General features: G+C 55.1%; 1 protein-coding gene across 1 annotated transcript; it reads right to left on the reverse strand.

Moving 5' to 3' along the window:
- Positions 1-9904: 9904 nt before the first annotated feature.
- Positions 9905-17741, reverse strand: CA7 (carbonic anhydrase 7). The gene is made up of 7 exons (XM_004583913.2): positions 17602-17741; positions 15333-15530; positions 12705-12823; positions 12004-12099; positions 11836-11898; positions 11139-11294; positions 9905-10762 (listed from the first exon to the last, which is right to left on the reverse strand). The coding sequence occupies exons 1-7, from the start codon at positions 17639-17641 to the stop codon at positions 10640-10642; spliced, it is 795 nt and encodes a 264-aa protein (XP_004583970.1). The 5' UTR covers positions 17642-17741; the 3' UTR covers positions 9905-10639.
- Positions 17742-19629: the final 1888 nt, after the last annotated feature.

A 19629-nucleotide genomic window follows, 5' to 3' on the forward strand; every position in this document is an offset into this window, starting at 1 on the left:
AATTGAGAGACCTTCTACCTGCTGGGTCAGTCCGTAAGTGGCTGCAATGGCCAGCCCTGCACCAACCTGGGACTCCATCCAGGTCTCCCACACACAGAGCAGGCGCATTTCCCCAAGCATGTTAGTAAAGAACATGTTAGTGGAACATGTTAGTGGAACAGCCGGGATATAAACCAGTACCTATATGGGAGTGAAGAGTAACTTAACCAGCTATGCCACAGCACCACCAGTCCCTTCTCCACCCCACACCCTTACGTTTGCTCTAGCTTCCTGCCAGTACACACCATAGGAAGCCGCAAGTGATGGCTGAAGTATTTGGGAACCTGCCACCCAGACTCCTGGCCTGGGCCTGGCCCAGCCCTACCTACTGTGAGCATTTTGGAGTGAACCAGTGGATGGAAGGTTGCTCTTTCTCTGCCTTCTATATCTTGGTAAGAAATGAGGCAACAGCGCCAACAGCCTTACCCGCTGTCAGGAGGCCTCAGGTGCACATTCAAGGCCTCCTGGCACATTCAAGGTGGCAAGCTCCTAGCACACAACTGCAAAGCTAGTGTCGGCCCTTCTCCAGGGGAGAATTGTCAGGTTCTGTCTGTTACACATGACTGAGTCAATGATTTGACTCAGGTGTTAGAAGAGAAGTGGAGGATGTTATGCGGTACAGCCAGCGATAGCCAGTATCCATTGACAGTGGGCAAATGGAATGTGGCTGTGTCCCCTACCCTCTGTCCTGAAGGTGGGGCCTAACAGCAATGGAATGTTAATTCCATCCTCAGCCACTCCCCACCTGCCCACCTGGAGCCAGCAAGTCACAGTGATTACCTGTGTGCCACACTCTGGAAGCTTCCCCCACTCTTTTCCTTTCTGCGCATTCCCTTGCTTTTTGCTTAGTTTCAGTTACTTTCATCTTATCTCATTTCATCTCATGGTTCACTCCCCAGATACATGCCACACACAGTCCCAGCGAGGAGCCTAGGGCCTGCAGCTTAACCCAGGTCTCCCCCTGGAGATTGCAGGAGCCCAAGTGCACCTGCTGCTTCCCAGGGTATGCATCAGCAAGAAGCTGGAGTCGCAAGCCAAGCTGGGATCTGGAGGCAGGGAGTGGGGGCATCTTTTGGCACACAACAGCAACAGCAGTGCATGGTGAATCAGACAGCAAGAGCCTCTGGCAGCACTGTTTGACCTGCACAGGAGTGGGAGGGAAGTAGACACAGCACTACCCACTGTTCTGGGGCAGGAAGACAGCCCTGGTGATGCTGCTGTGTTTAGTTCAGGGAATCAGGATGAGTCCTTTGATAAGACAGGCTTGGGAAAGAGAGAGTTGAAGGAGTTTAGGGAGTGAGCCTGGCAGGGACTGGCCAGGGCAAAGGCCTGGTGCTGTGAATTCCAAGGGAGGACTTGGCGTATACAGCTGGGCACAACATGTTGTCGCCAGTGCCGCAGGCACAGCAGGAGAGGGCTGGGGAGGGCAGCTCGCCCATACTTGTAAGCTCTTAGGAGGGCAGCCATTGTTCCTCCGATGCCCACCTCCCAGACAGGAATGCCTGGGTTCAAGTCCCACCTCTGCCTCCTGCTAAGGCTCAGCCTGGGAGGCAGCCAGTGGACCTGGCCCAGCAGCTGCTTCAGGCTAAGCTTCAGGCTGCTGGCTTCCGCTTGGTTGTAGAGGACATTTGGGCAAATGAAGCGAGGCAGAAGATGATTGCTTCTCTGTCTGTCTCTGCCTTTCAGATAAAATAAAATTAAAAGCAAATGTTTTAAACAGCAGACTCTTTACAACATGAACCCAAGAGAGAAGGGGCCTCAGTACACTGCCCACCCCAGGAAGAGGGGCACCCAGCTGTGGCAGAGCCCAGGCTTGGACAGATGGTCCACGGAACCAGGCCCACTCACCCCACAGCAGCCATTCCGACCTGCTCACCACGGACCTGCACCGTGCTACTCATGGCTGCAGGGACCCTGAGCTCTGGGAGGCTCTTCTGACTAGACCTGTTGAGGCAGGGGGATTCAAATGGAAGTCCAGAGGCCCATGGCTGCAGGGACCCTGAGCTCTGGGAGGCTCTTCTGTCTAGACCTGTTGGGGCAGGGGGATTCAAATGGAAGTCCAGAGGCCCAAGCTGACTTCTGCATATTCCCAGCAGGCAGGCTCAAGGGCTGCACCATTGCCACCCACCAGACATGTGCCTTGGGTAAGGGATCTGCACAGAGGGCGTCTCCATTTCTCCCTCCACTGAGTGGGGACAGCCATCCTCATGTGTCTCGTGGGGGCCAACAGACCCTGTCCCCAGCAACGTGCTGAATTCACAATGAGGGATTAGGGGACAGGGTGTATGGTGAGGGCAGGGCTGGCCTCCTTTCTTTGGCTCCTGCGCTATTTCTGTCTGAAAAACTGGGGCCTGTCTCTGCAATCAGAGCACCCCCACTCCCAGGCTACCCTTGAGACTGGGTCACCTTTAATCTAGGTTGCTCACACCCTCATAGTCATGCAACTACCGCAAGGCTTCTGTCTTGCTATTCTGCCTGGGAAGTCCTCCTCCCTCCTGCACACCTGAGAGACTGTGGAGCCCCTGACTCAACCCTTCTCAGGCATGTCCTTTGCCAGGTGAACTGCAGAGCCTGGACAGGAAGTGAAACCATCTCAGGGTTCCTGAGAAGCAAGAAAACAAATAACAGCAAAGAATAGGATGTTCTGTATTGTTTGACCTATAGTGAGTTAGCCAGGCCGGGCTTAGGTAGATGGCTTCCTAGGATGGACCAGAGACCAAATTGCAGCTTTAACTATTACCACCAGGGGGCGTAGAAAGACTGCAGGAAGCATCCTAGAACAGGTGTCCCTGCCCCTCTGCAGCCTGGCTTTGCACCAGAACTGACACTGTATTGACTTGAGGTGACAAGTGATGGAGAGGCAGATGAGCTCCTTTTTGGGGACCTGGAGTATGCTCCAGGCTTGGAAGTGGCTCTGAAGTGGGCCAGTCCTAGCTGAGTGACCCAGCGCCCTAATCAAGGGAACACTCCAGGTTTTATTTGTAAAATGGAACACAAGTCATGCCTGCTGCAGAGGATGTGGGCTCCAGTCAAATGGATCAACCTAGGGATCCATGAGGGGTCACCCCACAAGTCTGCCCTATGGACCACCAAAGGAAAGTGATTTTCAATAATATATTACTTCACTTTCTATTAAGATAAAAGCAGCATAGGGGGAAAAAAACTGTGTTCACCTTTCTTATACTGACCAATGTCAGTCTAGTTTTTAATATTTAATCACATATAGGAGAGCCCCATAATCCTTTGGATGCATGCCTTGGCTTCTGGGTGGATGTAGTTTTCAGGGAGAAGGGAGAGAAACTGTCCAGGTGGGACCCAGTAGGGTGTCAGTGCTAGCCAAGCTCCTGTGGGACGCACTGGGTGACAGGTGTGGGTGGGGGGCTCCGACCCTGCCCTCCCAGAGATCAGATGCTTCTCCCCCCAGGAGCTGGCTGTAGGGAGTCCAGCCGAAGAGTCTCCAGCAAAGTTCTCACCCAGATCCTCCTTCAGGCCATGCCAGTATCTGAATCCCCTTCTTCCCCTGCACTCCCCCCACCTCTGATCTGTGGGTCTATCCTGGAGAGCAGTGAGGGAACCTGTGGAGGAGCTTGTCACAAGGTTGGGAGACACCTGGTACTTGGGGTGGCCTGAGGAGCTGGGAGTCCTCAGGGGTGGTTTAACACAACCAAGGTTCATCTGAGCCTGGAATGATCTTGGAATCCCCACCTGAATGTCTAGGCACATGAGCAAGCTGTTGGTCGTCACTGAAGCCCACAAAATAACTTTAGTTGTCAGTGAATTTTCCAGGAATGCAATGAGCATGCCCGAGGAGCAAGACTACACTTGTTTGCTGTGTTTGATGTGGCTTGTCTCCACCGAAACTCATGGTGAGGCTTTGCTCTTCAGTGGGAGGGTGTTGGGAAGTGGTGGGACCTTCAGGAGATGATTAGGTCACAGAGTTCCACCCTTCTGAAGGGATTAATGTGGCTCCTTCTTCACTGTCTCCCACGTGGGTGTGAAGACCCAAGCACGGAGGTCGTCTTCACTGCCTCCCCAGGCGCATTAACAGGGAAATAGATCAGAAGTGGAGCAGCCGAAATTTGAGCCAGCACCCATAAGGGATGCCGGCACTGCACTACCAACAACAGCTTTTCATGCTACACCACAATGTCGGTCCCTGGCATTGCAATAATTGATGTAAAAGGCAAGTTTTGAGATGCTCGCAAGCATAATGTGAAACCAGAATTTCTGAAACAAATTATTTCATCTATCAGAAGTTCTAAACCAGACCAGTGTAATAAAATCAGAATATAGAAAAAAAATCACAATGTAGAAAACATGGTAATTTGATTGGGACATGGGAAGTTTAGGGGTCCAGGAAATGGAATTGTGTTGACTTAGGTACAGGTGACATAGTTGTGCTTAGAGGTTTTTGTCTGTTTTAGGTTTTTAAATTTATTCGAGAGGTAGAATGACAGAGAGCTGCTACTCATTGGTCTGTTCCCCAAATGCCCGTGTTAACTGGGGTTGGGCAAGGCTAAAGGCACAGCCAGGAGCTCACTTCCCCACCACGGGAGCTGAGATCAGCTCTGCTCTCTGCTCTTACAGCAAGGGCTGCGAGAGGGGCTGACCAAGACAGGCCCAGCTCCTGCTTGCTGTTAACCACCTGCCCATCCATCCTTCCTGCTTGCCTGGACTCACTCCAGGTGAGCCTTGCTCTCTGGCACCTCCCCCACGCCCCTACAGCAAGACTTCTGCCCTCAGGGGCACTGGGCTCCAGGAAAGCTGGACATCCAGACCCCGACCTGGGCCTCCCCGAGGAGCTACTGGAGCAGCCAGTGGCGCCAGCTAATGTAGCCAGGTTGACACTGAGCTTCCAGCCCCCAGCCCAGAGGTCAGAGGGCACACGTGGCTGGCTGTGCACCAGTAGACCAGAGCTGCCCTTCAGGGCCTGCCCAACTGCTCCAGCCACCAGTGGCTTCTGGGTTCCTTCCATGCTGGGGCCAGACGGCAGGGCATCCTTGGCGCTCCTCTGCCCCTTCCTGAAATGCCATTAGCGCTCTGTTCTAATCACTGTGGGGCTCCAGCTTCCCCCAAAGTGCAGGCTTCGTGGTTGTAGGGGTCTCAGGGGCCATGGACTTGAACACATGAAAGTTTACAGCTTGCCTTTCCTTTCTGGGAGCCAGTTCTATCTGGCTCGGAGCCCCCCATTGCATAGAAGAGTCTTGTGGGAAGGCCAGCCAGATGACCTGTGGTTGGGATTGGACTCTGCCTCCAGGAAGCCCATGTTTTTTCTCTACTTGAGACCCTCCAAACCTCCCCACTGACATTTTCCAAGTTGGGAAACCAAGGCACAAAGCACAAATCTCAGACACACAAAACTGAAAAGGAAAAGAAGTGACAGAGTCCTTTCCCGTGGTGTCACTGTGTGTCCCTCCCACGGGCACATGCACCTTCAGGGGGCAGCACAACAGGCCAGCAGGCAGTTTCGGCGGGGACAGCAACCACCTCAGAATTTTGACCCTGCAGACCGAGTGAAGGCCCTCAGCCAAGTCAGCTGGTATGTGAGAACAACTGATTGGATGTCATTTCAATGGGAACAATTGATTGGATATACAAAGCAGAGAGAGATTTTCAGACAAGGGTTTGGAAACAATTGATGAGTTTTGTAGACAGGCTTATGGGAACTCTGTGAGCTCCTCAATACCTCCTCCTTTATCCTGTGTGACCCTAAGTCTGTAAAAGCCTGATGCCACTAATAAACTTTGGCTATTGACCATCAGTCAGTAGTCCACGTGAGATAGTATTGGTTTCGTGCACCAAGTCCACCGCTGCAGGACAGCAAACAACCTAGGTAGACTCTGCCCTTTCGGGGCCTCGACACTTCCATCTGTACCATGGTCTCTGCTTGGGTGCCCTGGGACTCTCTAAGTGTCTTGTTGACACTGCCATGATGGCCTCTGAGCTAAAGGAGCTGAGCTCTCCCCACCCCATCCCCACCAACCCCAAACTCCATTCCTGAACACACAGGCAGCAGCAGCAGCAAAGTCCCTTCCCCAGCAATGAAGGGTCAGAAACTGGAGGGACCTGGGAGGGCCACGGGATGGCGCCCTCTGGAGACACCCAGGCTGGGGAGTGGCCAAGCACTTGTCATGGGGAGCAGAGCAGCATCTGAGAGCAAAGGAGAAAGTATTCTCATGCTCTTTCCTGCTAACCTCAGGGTCTCAGGGGAGCCCAGGCGACTGTGGGGCCCCATGGGACCCCATGCCTTTCTTGCAATGCCTGTCCCAGAGGAAACTGATGTGCCACCTGCTCATCCTCCATTAGCCCTGAAGACAACAACACCTGGGTGGCAATGGGAGGAATTTAACCAGATTCATCCCCTGCCTGCTGAAGGGTTAGTTAGCGCATCCTCAGGGCCCCAAGGGGGCAGCAGGTGGAGGTGATGAATTGCACCTGCTGGAACTTGGCCTTGAACCTGGGTGAGAAGGCAGCTTGCGCCACGTGAGGCCCTCAGGAAGCCCTCCAACCCAGGGATCAATTTAGGCCACCCGTGGCCCCTAGCGTCCCCTGACGCAAACTTCTGTCCGCCTGGCACTGGAAGTTCTTGGAGCCTGGTAACCCCTGTATCCCCTGAAACACATACATCCTCGATCAATGTGTCCTGGGCAAGAGCCAAGCTTCCTCCTCTCTGCCTAGGTGGTCTGGGACCAGCGAGGCCTGGGGTCACTCCTTTGTATGATCTGGAGGCATGGTGAGCAGAATTTGGAGTGGGACTTAATTAAATATTCATAGAGGGTAGTCTTCAGGACAAGGCTTTGAGTCCCGGCCATTTTGGGAATTCTCAGAAGCCCTAGAATGTCAGGTGCATCATGGGGATTTAGAATGCTATGCATGATAATTTTATTTTTAAAAAGACTGATTTATTTTAATTGGAAAGACAGATTTACAGAGAGCAGAGACAGAAAGATCTGCCATCCACTGGTTCATTCTTCAAATAGTCAAAATGGCCAGAGCTGAGCTGCTCCAAAGTCTGGAGCCAGAGATTCTTCTGGGTCTCCCACGCGGGTGCAGGGTCCCAAGGCTTTGGGCCATCCTCGACTGCTTTCCCAGGCCACAGACAGGGAGCTATGCCAGAAGTAGGGCAGCCAGGACACGAATTTGGTGTCCTATGGGATGCCTGCACTTGAAGGTCATTAAATAAAATATATTCCTGAAATGACTCATTCCCCTGTATGTTTTTGATAGTCATTTAAAAATGTATTTATATATTTTTGTTGTAAAGGCAGATTTACATAGAGAAGGAGACACAGAGAGAAAGATTTTCCATCCACCGGTTCATTCTCCAAGTGGCTGCAATAGGTGGAGATGAGCCAATCTGAAGCCAGGAGCCAGGAAATTCTTCTGGTTCCCCATGCAGGTGCAGGGTCTCAAGGTTTTGAGGCATCCTCTACTGCTACAAGCAGGGAACTGCTTGAGAAGTGGAGCAGCTGGGACATGAACTAGTGCCCATATAGGATCCCAGCGCTTGGAGGTGAAGGATTAGCCCATTGAGCCGTTGTGCCGGGCTTTCTCCGTCTGAATCTCTCTTGACTGGGGCTGGGGGCTGGGGTTGTGGGAGGCCCACGAAGGCCAGGCTGGGCACCTACTGCAGGCTCACCTCCCTCTGCACCTCTAGGCTTTAATCCTGTAGCAGCCCCTATCACCTGAGCAGTGTGGTGACATTCCCTGGCAGTGTTCCCGTGGGGTTTCTTTGCAGAAGAGCAGTGGAGCTTAAGGTGTCCCAAAACTTTTGCAGCAACTGCAGCAGCACCACAGGGTCACAGAAAAATCCCCTGCAAGAGGACGTTCCCATGGGGGATGGGGCTGGTACTTCACAGCAACATCAGCTCCAAAGGTCCCTGCCCTGGGGCACAGGGTCTGGCACCTCCAGGAGGTGCTTTGGTAGGTGGGAAGCCCGTGTTCCTGGCCGGGGTGTAGACTCAATTGGCTGTGGCTTCTAGCCTGTAACTACCCACAGGGTCCCCTCCCCACATGCTGCCCAGATAGAAAGCTTGTTGGGGAGACAAGGAGCCTGGATTTTTTTTTTTTTTTTTGCAGGAGGTGATTTTGGCCCTGAAGAAGGACTTGGGACTTTGTCCAGGGTCCCTTGAGGCCAAGTTTACTGGATGCATTTGGGATTCAGCTGGGAATCCCCATTTGGATATAATAGAATCAAATCTCAGATAATAGACTAAGAAAGACACTGGATTTTTAAATAGTTTCAAATGTAAAAAATAAATTAAGGGAACAAGTTTTTCAAAAAAGCCAATTTTTGGCAGCCTTTGTCTCCTGTTTTCCAAGTCCTCTATAGTGCCAGGCTTGTGGCTATTATCCCTGGGTGGGGGTGAAGGGGACTGGACAAGGTCCTCAGCATGGCCATTGGCTCTGAGGCCATTTTATTGACTCCAAGGAGACACCACCAAAGCCAACCATCCCCTCTTGGCCCAGTTGCTCTGCTGCAGAGAGAAGTCTGAGACAGGTCCAGGTGCCAGGCCTACTCCGCCACCTGCCTGCTGAGCCTCCCTTGAGTCGTGTTCTCCTGATCTGTGAAATGAGAGTCGTGACAGTTCCCAGAGCTAGACATCTGCCCAAGGCCCTTTGTCCACCTTGGTTGGCACCTGGCCTACATTATTTTCCTGCTGCCACAGCTGACTGCCCCCAAGCCTAGCAAACACTGTCCTCCCACCCTTCTCACCAGCTCCAGGTCAGGGGGTTCTGCAGAAGCTGTGCCAGGCCTTGTCAGGGGCCCTCTCCCATCCTGCCCACTGTGGGGACAGGTTTGCCCTGAGCAAGGAGTCTGGACAAGGTTCAACAGAGCAAGCTTCTCCCTCCACTCAGTGGCCTCCTCTCAGCTGGGCCACTACGTGGACTTGCCCTCAGGAGCTCTTGAGACTTGGTCTGGGATGACAGGGAAGTTGATGAGGGGCACATTTAAGGAAGCATTCACTCTCAGGGCTGTACAGGTGCAAAAGTTTTCCTTCCATGGTTCTACAATGCTTTGTGACCAAATGACCAGCTTTCCCCAGGGAGAGCAATCCTTCCGGAGGCACTCCCATCCTGCTGTCTGCCCAGGTGTGCTCCTGGACACCTGCCCCAAACAGCCAGACAGATGCCATTACCTGGGCTTAAATTTCTCTCACGCAGCTCCCGCCTCCCACACATACACCTGTTCCCTGCCTCCTCCACACTGCCCCCTCCTTCCTACACTCCAGCCACCACTTCCTCTCCTCTGCCCATCCACACTGCACAAGGACCTTCCCATTCATACGCCCTCCAGAGCTCCCCAGTAAGCCTGGGGAGCGAGCTGTAGGTGCTCCTTCAGGGACCCAGCCGCCCCACCGGGCCCTCCCTCACTTTGGAGCCTGCACATCTGCTCTTCCCTCAGTCTCAAACATCCTGTTCCTGACTCTGTCTTACAATTTCATTTCTTTCTCTTTTTTTTTATAAGATAAATTTTATTTATTTGAAAAGCTGAGTTACCCAGAGACAGGGAAAGACACAGAGGGCTTCCTTTGGGGAATTCACTGGCCAAATGGTCACAACAGCTGGAGCTGGGCTCTGCCAAAGCCAGGAGCTGGGAGCTTCCTCCAGGTCTCCCATGTGGATGCAGGGGCCCAAGAATGTAGACCATCCTTTACTGCCTTCCCAGGCACATTAGAAGGGAACTGGATCAGAAGCAGAGCAGCAGCAGGTGGCACTTCAATATGAGATAAACTGCATTGCAAATTTAACTCACTAAGCCACAGTGCAGACCCCACAATTGCATTTCTCCATCATGCACAGTAGGCTCCTCCTTCCCTCTGCCGCTATAGCTCCTGGCCTGCCCCTGCATAACCCTCACCTACCCAAGACTGTGTCCTGTCCCCCAAACCCCCACATCATGTGCTTGACCTACCACCATTGGCTCCCTGAGGCCCAGGACAGTAACGACAAAGCACAGACACTTGTTAGCACTGATGCAAGGGTCAAGGACTTTATTGACGCACACAGGGATGGATTGTCATGTCGATGGACTTTGGTGGCTAGGTGGGGACAAGGGGCGGCGAAAGCAAATCCGCTGTCGCCAGCAGGTGGCTGGAGGAAGAAGACCACCTAATAATCTCCAGCAGGCTGGGTACTGATGGCAGGGAGTCCCGGCAGTGCGGTGCATGTGCAGCAGAGGCCTGCAGAAGAGGTAAGGCCAAGAGAGGGCAGCTCTGCCCACTTCTGATTATTGCTTGAGTCTTTCTGGCAGTGCCCACTGCCTGCCCCAGGAAACTTGAGCTTGTCTGTCACAGTGTGGGCTCAAGCTGGGGCTACCGCCACTGCCAGTGGGGAAGATAGGAGGAGGTGGTCGGGGGACCTTGGGAGTTTGGGGAGCAGAGGTAGCCCTGGGCCTGGACCCTGCTTAGTGCCTGTCCTTCTGGTTCCCCTGGGCAGCTGAAGGGTGCCCCCCTTCTCGAGGCTCCCAACAGGGGCGGCCAAGGAGTGAGCTGGCTGGAAGGGTCCCTGGCTGGAAGCCTCAGATGGTTTGGTGTCTGCTGACATGGAAGCCCTTGGGAAGATGGTGCCCTAGTGGCCAGCCGGGCAGGTGGGCAGCTCAAGCCCGAAAGGAGGCCTTGACCACACGGCCCCTAAGTGGCTGCGGTGGCCGGAAGTTGTTCACCATGTGGACCCTCTCGTCGTCCTCTGAGGTAAAAAGCAGGCTCCGGAACTTCTCCATCTTGAGAAGACAGAAAGGATGCACGGGTAGAACGGGGGCTGTGGTTCTCATTTCTGGTCTATGTGGCCCAACTAGCCCTCCCCCTCCCTCCTGTGCTCCATCCTGTACTAGCTCAGACTTATCGCATGCAGCACCCAGACGCCAGCACGTGGGAGTAGTTCCAGTTCCTGGCATCTTTCTCCCAGCCTGTGCCTAGGTCCTGACAACTATCCACTCATGCCAACTCCCAAGCAAGTACATCTGTTTATTAGTAGGAGCCGGAAGCTTTGCTGCCGGGAACCCAGGCTGTGGGTTGCTGATTGGGAGAATCGCCCTGCCTCAGCGAGGACCCTGAGCTCTGCCTGCCTGGCCCCAAACTGGCCCTGGGAGGACTCACCTGCTTCTCAGAGATGCTGATGGGCTCCCTGAGCACGATCCAGGTGACACTCTCACTGAGTGGTGGTGTGGTCAGGGAGCCAGGGTAGGTCCAGTAGTGCCGGCTGGTGGGCAGGAGGCACTTGGGATTGAAGCAACTGAATTGGGCCTTGGTGCCCTGGGGCAGGGGGGGAACCAGCCATCAGTGGTACCCATAGCAACAGCTCACACCCCCACTTCTCACCCTCCCCTTTTCCCCTGTCCCCGCTCCTCTCTCCCCAACCCCATTGCCCAGCTTCTGTCAGCAAGATTCAGGTTTCTCCTTGACCCACTGATGCAAATTGTGGGCAAATGCCCATGATCCCCTGCCTGGCTAGGCCCTCTGTGCCCGCTTGCTTGCAGGTGACAGCTGTGGCTCCCTGAAGCTCTTTAGTTGCCACGAGGTCTCGTGGGCATCAGCTGTCCTTGGGGATGCTACCTGTCCCAGCACATCAGTGTCAAGCACCTGAGCCAGCCTCCACCCAACTGGGTATACACTGGGCACCTAAAGGGGCTGCTGACCCTGACACAGAGGAAGCCAGTGCAATGCTGGCAGGAGCTGACCCATAGTCTTGGGCTCAGCAGAGAAGTGGATGGCCCCAGCCTGGGCCCCAGCCTCTTCCTCCCTTCTCACCAGGATCCAGGGACAAGACTGCCCCGTCCCTCCTCCCCAGCCTCACCTTAAACCGAACCATGTAGAGTGCATCTGTCAGGCGGTTCATGCTGGGGTGCTCGGTGCCTGTCTGCCAGGGAGGGGGGTGTGTGTATGAGCCCCACATCCACCACTTCCATCCAAAACTCCGGGGCAGGGGGCAGAGCCAAGGATCCCACAGTGACCCATCACTCACCTCCAAGAAGACCCCGACCACGGCCAGACCATCGGGTGCTAAGGCTGCCTCTCCGAAAGTGCTGTACTTCCTGGCATTCCAGTGTACCAGGTGCAGCTGTAGTAGAAGTGAGGTGGGGGGGGGGCAGGCCAGGCCTGGGCTTAGTGCCTCCAGGAGGCAGTGGGTGCTCTATCTTCTGGTGGTGGTAGGGAAAGTCCTCCAACAGGCTTAAGATACTGGGGGTCCCACCCAGCTCTGGGCCCAACCCTGCCCAAAGATCCCTCAGGACACCCAGAGAGGAATCTGGCCGAGGCTCTGCCCTCTGGTGAAGCAGCTATGAATTATAGATAATTGCAGTCCCCAGTGACACCTCCCTGCAGGAGGCAGCACCTGCAGCTGAGTGCCAAAGATGCAGGAGGGACTTAGCAAAGGGCAGCATTAAGAAAAGGTCTTGAGGTGGAAAAAAACAGCCCTGGGACCAGCATGGAAGGATGCAAGATCAGGTGCGGCAGGGACTTCTCACAGCGGCTCCCTGGCCGGATCACTCATGTCAGGGCCTTGAACCACAGGCTCAGCTCCTATAGGCAGCCTCAGGGTGTGGAAGACCCCATGCAGACTGTGGGGGCTTGTGGGGGGGAATGGTCCTCCCAAAGGCCCCCAGAGCATGTTCCCCCTCACCCTCCCCCTTCCTGGGGTCCTGCTCCTCTTCCCAGGGTCCTCACCTCACTGGGGAACGATTTGCCATCCACGGTGTGTTCCGAGCCCACGTCACGCCTCTTGCCCCAGTGAAAGTGGAACTGTTTGAGGCGGTAGGGCCCTTCCAGGGGGCCCCCCATCACCACTGTTGAGGGAAGTGATTGTGAAAGGACTCCCACAGCCACGCACAGCAATCCCCAATTGTATTTTCCACTAAGAAAACTGGTTCGGTCTGCCTGGGCTGGGGTCTCTCCTCATGAGTGCTCCACTGCCAGGTCCCCATCCTGACAGTCTATATGTGATCTTGGGGTCTGAGTCTGAGAGCAGAGGTCCTTCTCTGGCCACTCTCCCCACTGCTGCCTCCAGGACCCTTGCTCCCACTAACCATAGGCAGCCTTAGCCAGGGCTGCATTGGAGGATGACTTTATCTAGTTATCATTGTAGCCCATAGAACCTCTAGAATCCTTATTTTATAAAGGAAAAAACTGAGGCACAGAGCGGGCAAGCACCTGCTCAAGGTCACACAGCAAGTTCCTGTAATCTCCTAAGCACCAGGCCATGCTGACTCCAGGGTCACCCCAGAGGAGGCCTGCACCTAAGCATTCACTCCCAACTTTGAGCCAGGCCCAGGTGCCTCCAGTGCTGCCTCCCCTTCAGATGGCCTCTTGGGAGGGCTCCCCTTGTGCTGGCTTTGTGACTTTCTCGCCTTGCTATCTGGTGAGCTTTGGCCACGCAAAGGTCTCCCCTCTTTCTCTGCCCCCTGCCCGCCCCACCCAGAACTGATAGAATTTCCAGCTGAAAGGGATCTGGCAGTGGAGGTGACCATGGCCAGGACTGAATGTGAGCCCCTGGATCAGGTGACAGCCCCAGGCTCAGAGTTCCAACAAGCTCCTCCACCAGGGGTGCCCAGAGCAGGGTCTAGTTCCTCTGTGGGCCACTCGAGAAAGGGGAGGATGGCATAATGCAGAGGCTTTGCTGGGGTCTTGCCTTATCTGAGAGCAGGTGAACAAAGGAGTAGCAGGGCGGTGGCTCTGGGCTGGGCAACTGCCAGGCTGCCTCATTCCCATTTGGCTGAATGTCCTGATAGACCTGGGGTGTGCCGGGGAGGGCGCGGGGAGGCAGCAGGAGAACTCCTCTGATCTTGCGCCTTTTGGCCCCGTAGCCTCCATCCTCTGTCCTGGCCATGGAACACATTGCCCATCACTGGGCACCTACTGCGTCTTGGGAGTAGGCATCAGCCTGTTTGATGTTCGGAGCATCTCACAGTGGGTGGGCTGTCAGGCCCCAGTGGTCTCACTCCTCCTTCCTTGGGCTGCCTGAGCCTGCAGGCAGGGAGCCTGGGCTGCTTGACTATGAGAATCTGAGCAGTGACCCACAGACACTGCCTCGTGCCAGTACTGACCTCTTACAGCGCCTGGGAAAGAGCTTGGAAGGGGCGGGCACATGAGAGCTGTTCCTTCTCAGTCTGCCATTGAGGATCGTGTGGAGCCCCGTGTCCCCTCCTCAAAGCAGGGACAAGAGGCTTTTCTTAGAATTCAGTTCTCGGCATGAGTGGTTTCCCCCTTTGTCTCTCCCCTTCCCCCAGAAACAACAAGAAGAAATAGCAAAATTGGAAGCAATAGTACACCCAATTTTCCCCAAACCTCGATCCTTCCCACCCTGATCCACCATGTAATTATTATAAAAAATAAAATCTTTTTTTTTTCAAAGAATTCAGTACCAGGAGGCACTTTGTCCCTCTAGAGAACATGCTAGATCTTCCTCCCTTCTGCAGGAGGAATCTGAAACCCCTCCCCTTCTTCCTAGTCTACCAGGGAACTCAGGACTCTGCTTACTTGAAAAACCTATCTTCCTCCTCCTTTCCTGCCTTTTGCTTTTCTTTTTGAAACTTACATTTTCTCGAGTGTTTTCTGGGAGGGGGAGAGGCCAGCAATCCTTTCTCAGATAAGCAGCTAGAAGTTCCCTCCCTATCCCACTCCACCCTGCTTCCTGCAAAGGCCCAGCCATAAAATCCCTTATGTACCCCTGGGATGACTGGCTAGCAATTTATCATGAAAGAACTGTGGACTCTAGTCCCAGGGCAAAGAGGCCTTGGGAAAGAGCTTCCATGAGTTCCCCATTGCCTCTCTCTGGCCCATCTATGCTGGGACCACAGGATCATAGGTGATTTGAAAAGTGAGATCTTCATAGCTGGACCAGGCTGCTTCTGACCCTGCCTGTCCATCAGACCTCAGTTTGTCCATCTGCAAGATGGGTTCTAGGGAAGGGTTGATGAGCCCCTTAGATCTTAGCAAGGGGCCTGACAATAAAGAGCAATGTGTTTCCCTCCCCTCTCTGCAGACCTGGCTGGATGGCTGGGAAGGGAGGGCTGGGCTTTAGGCCATAACGCAGGCCAGTGATGGGGAGGGAACAAATGCAAGCCTGGAGCACTCAACAGCAGGGGAGGTAGGACCAGTGCATTTCTCTGGCATTGCAAGCATCTCATTTTTCCATGTTCCCACTTGGCCACCGGGAGGAGCAGCTCTGACTACTTCCATCTGATGCATAGGGAGATTGAGGTTGACAAGAGATGGAGCTGTCTTTGCCCACCACAGCAGGGCAGCCCCTCCTGAACCTCCCCAACCAGGGTCCTCCGGCAGACAGCAGCTGCTTACCTGTTCGGTCATCACAGTCATTGAAGTCCACTTGGACAGAATGGCCATTGTTGGCGATGCTGAGGGACGTGCAGGTCTCATAGGAGAGCTCCAGCGGTCTCAGGTGGGGTGAGTACACAGCTTGGCTGGAAATGATATTGATGGGGGACTGGCGGTCTCCCTGAGCGATGGGATACAGCTTGTGCCAATGCGAGGGGCCTGAGGGTGGAGAGAGGGGCAAGGACTCAAACCGAGCAGGGTCTCAGGACTGCATCTGTGAAGGGGTCCTCCTGATGTCCATTTACGGGGAGCCTCACTGGAGTTCCACTCCCAGCTCTGCCACACCTCCAGCCTCCCTTCTGTGCCCCTCCTCCCCACCCACACACCCCAGTCTCCACTCCCTGGTCTGACAAATGACCTTATAAAATTCACCTCCCAGCAGAGTCCCGGGGAGGTAATACATGGCAGGGAACATAGTAACACAGCAACAGGCTTAGGGCTGGTGCTGGGGATTGAAGGGAGACTCAACAACTTCCAACACACACTCAGGAAGTCTGTAGGTGGCTCCAGTTTCTGACCTGATCCTAGGGGGGTTTCTAGCTTCTTCTTGCCACTGGAGAAGTAGAAAATAGCATGCCAGCCCGATGCCCATTTCACAGATGAGGGAACTAGCAGTACATCATGCATGCGTGCTTGCTTGTGCACACACACACACCTGCATACACACCCACGGGCGCCCACCACCTCCCTCCCAGAGACTCCATCTGCAGCCGAGAGGCTCAGCATCTCCCCAGGGAACATCCTGAGATGCAGCCTATTTTTAGAGGCCCTGCCGGCTGGTACTTCTCCCCGCATTTTTGGCTTCTTAAGTTTTCCCGAGAAAACAGCAGCAGGTGCCGACAGAGCTGTGTCCCCAATGGATGACTCAGAATCGTGGCCCGGCCCCGCTGGGTTATTTTTGAAGTCCTGGAAGCCATGCTGTGTGCTGCCACCTCTGTCCTCTGTCTGTCCCTTCCATGTCGCCCCTAGCCTGGGTGACCCAGGTTTGGCTGGGGGAGGAGAAGGTACTTAAAGGTAGCCAACCAGGCCATTGGATGCCCACAACTGGGAGGCAGGACAGGGCTGGGGACTGGGGACCCTGAGTCTGGGGTAAGCACCCAAAAGTGAGCTGGGAGATGAAGCTAGGAGGGAGGTGCAGATAATCTGCGGGTGCTGCCAGCCTGCCCCCTCCCCCATCTCTGTTCCTCTCTGGTGCCTTTTTTCTGAATCTCTCTTTCCAGCTTTTGCATGTCCAGCTCCAGGGATCCACACCCCAAACACCCTTCTGTCCTGGGGAGGGTCTTGTGGTTACAGTCTCTCCCCAAAGAAGTGGGGTTGGGGTGTTCCTCGCACCAGCACTTCCTCTTCTCTCCATGCCCACCTGCCCTTCTCTGGGTGTCCTCCTGACACCCTGGACCTTGGGTCCCTATCGTTTATCTCAGGGAAAGGGAGAAGCCCTTACCCCCTCACTCCATCCAGCTTGATAGGAAATGGCCCCCACAGGATCCAACCTGTGCCAGATAAACACTGGGCGCATCTGGCTTTCACCTGGTGCCTCTTCTCCCTTGCCCCGAATCTCAAGAAACAGAGGCAGGGTGGGGGAGGATGGATGGACGCAGGAAGCTGGTGTGGGTCGCAGCTCCCACGCCTCACACCCACACGAGCTCAAAGCTGGGCATCCTTGTAGATACCCAGGCACGTGCGTGCGCCCTTAGATGCCTCTTCGTTCTCTAACCACCCCACACAGCTCGAACACTTCCCTCACGGCAACTCCCGGGGACCCCGAGCCCTGGTCTACGCAAAGTTAGGCTGCCCCGAGATCCCGCACAAACACGCCGTGCGCGCTCCCCGCACCAACATCCGCGCCCCCGGCTCGGCTGCCGCCGCTCCCCCCGCCCCCACCCCCGGCTGTCCTGGGGCCCCTCCACACGCCGTGCACGCCTCGGGTGAGTGCGCGTCGGGACCCAGGACCAGAGTGACAGTGGCAGTCAAGGGTTGTGCGGAGGAAGCTGCGGGGTGCGTTTATCAACCGAGTCCTTCGCGAGTGGTGGGGCAAGCCTGGGCGCAACGCGGAGTTTGCTCTGGGAGCAGGGGAACCAGGGCTGTGGCAAGGCAGGGGGCTCGGTTCTGGGCGCCGGACAGGAGAGGTGTCCCAGTCCCGCCTGGAGCGTGAGAGGGCTGCAGATTCAGGAAACCTGGCTGGGCGCGAGTCCAGCTGGATGGGAGCCGGCCGGCCGGGGTCTGAGCCTACCGTCCTCCTGGCCGTAGCCCCAGCCGTGGTGGCCGGTCATGCCGCTGCCGTCCCCGCAGCCGTGCACCTGCCCGCTTGGCTCGGTCCGCTAGCTCAGTCTTGCGGCTCAGGCCCCGCTCGCTGCCGCCGAGCAGCCTCTTAAAGCGGCGGCGGACGGGAGGAGCAGTTCCGGGGGGGGGGGGACCCGCGGGGGGGACCCGCCCCCCAGCAGGGCGAGAGAGAGACCAGCCCTGCCCCGCCCCCTTCCCATCTACTGGCCGGTGGAGCCCCGAATTGCCTTGAAGCTCAACCGCTTCTGTTCGGCCTGGGCTGGGCTACCCTCTCTCTTAGGAAGTGTGCGTGCGGTTCCTAGTATGCAGTTATCTTCACATTGCGTTCTCTTCCCAGGCTTGTCCCAGAGTCACTGTGTGTGTGTGTGTGTGTGTGTAAGGGGATGGGGTCTGCATTGTGGGTCCTGAAGTCCCCTTTAAATTGCAAACTGCATCGACCATCAAAATGTGCGGAGCTGGAACGTGCCCTGTTTGCTGAATGCTGGGCCAAGCTTTGGGTTCAACCTCTCCATTGCCCTTATGCCCTTTGGGGCTTTCAGGAGCTCTATTTGACAACAGAGAGGCAAGGTGACTGGCCCAGGGCCATCCCAGCAAGGGCCTAGGTTTCCTCAACAACTCATCTTCCCCCAGGCACTGCAGCTCTTATTCCTTTCCTAAGGTGCCAGCAGCAAGGGGGTCCTGTGAAGGTGCAGGGGGTGGGGCAGAGATAAGTGGGGTGGTGGTGGATGAGACTGACCATCTAAATCCTTGGAACCAGAGCTGGGCAGTGGGGAGGAGTGGAAGCTACCGATGGGCACGTGGCTAACATCCAGAGCCACTGACCCAGCTGGTCTCCCCACGGAGCCCCAAGTCTGGGGCCCTGCCTCCCACCTGCCCGCTAGTTCTCTCCACTGCTGCCTCCATCCTCAGGGACTGCCTACCCCCCTGTAGTCAGCTATGTGTTCCTCTTCCCCCTGCCTCTTCTTGACCTTCAGCACACCTGCTGGAAGCTCAGGCCTCCTACCCATTATGCAGCCTGCCTGGGAGCACCATGAGCCATAGCCCTTGCTGTGCCCTCCACCGGGTATGTCCCTCTATCTTCCTCCCACCGGCCTCATCTGATTCATCTTCACAGGTGGCCTCTTGCCAGGGATAAGGCTTGTTTCTGGCGAGGCCTCAGCAGACAGTGTGGGGCAGACAGGGGAGTGGATGGAAGGACACAGGACCTGAGAGCCGTGAGCAGAATGCCTGCTGGTGGGGCCTCATCCAGGGCCAGTGCTTCAATCTCTGCTCTTGACCGCCCTTGAGAGGAAACCTGCCATCCCACCTACCTGTCTCCCCCTCCATCTCTGGGCCTGGGCCAGTTTCCCTCGTCAAAGCCATGAACCCCAGTTAACCAGACACGGATGTGGAGATGGAAAGCCAGTTGGCTAGACGGTGTCTGTGATTGGTTAGCTCTGTCAGAGGAGCAGGAAGGTGACCTTAATATAAATCTGACCTTAGGTTAGGGACAGGGAGCTGTTGAATGAGATATCAGCGGATGGGCATGGGACAGAAAATCCAACTTTTTCATGGTGCTAAATGTCCAGGTCAGAACAGTATCCACAGACTAAAAAATAAAATAAAATAATAAAATAAAAGTGGGCCTGGTGGAATGATTCATTTGGTTATCCTCCTCTTGCAAGCACCAGGATCCCATATGGGTGCTGGTTTGCGTCTCAACTGCTCCATTTCCTATCCAGCTCCCTGCTTGTGGCCTGAGAAAGCAGTTGAGGGTGTCCCAAATCCTTGAGACCCTGAACCCATGTGGGAGACCTGGAAGAAGCTCCTGATCAGCTCAACTCTGACCATTGTGACCTTTTAGGGAGTGAACCAGAAAATGGCAGATCTTTCTCTTCTCTCTGTAAATCTGCTTTCCCAATAAAATAAATATTAAAAAAACAAAACAAAACAAAACACTGTACTTCTGGGTGAAACCTGCAGCCTGTTGACTCCAAGA

This window comes from Ochotona princeps, chromosome 16 (genome assembly GCF_030435755.1).
Source record: "Ochotona princeps isolate mOchPri1 chromosome 16, mOchPri1.hap1, whole genome shotgun sequence".
NCBI classification, from domain to species: domain Eukaryota; kingdom Metazoa; phylum Chordata; class Mammalia; order Lagomorpha; family Ochotonidae; genus Ochotona; species Ochotona princeps.

Bases quoted from the DNA above. Each gene is read 5' to 3' on its own strand.
- CA7 (XM_004583913.2), bottom strand. From the start codon at position 17,641: ATGACCGGCCACCACGGCTGGGGCTACGGCCAGGAGGACG. The intron at 11,899-12,003 runs GTGAGTGATGGG...CCTCCCTGGCAG, and splicing joins TGGTCGGGGTCTTCTTGGAG to ACAGGCACCGAGCACCCCAG. The intron at 11,295-11,835 runs GTGAGGCTGGGG...CCCCTGCCCCAG, and splicing joins TCTACATGGTTCGGTTTAAG to GGCACCAAGGCCCAATTCAG.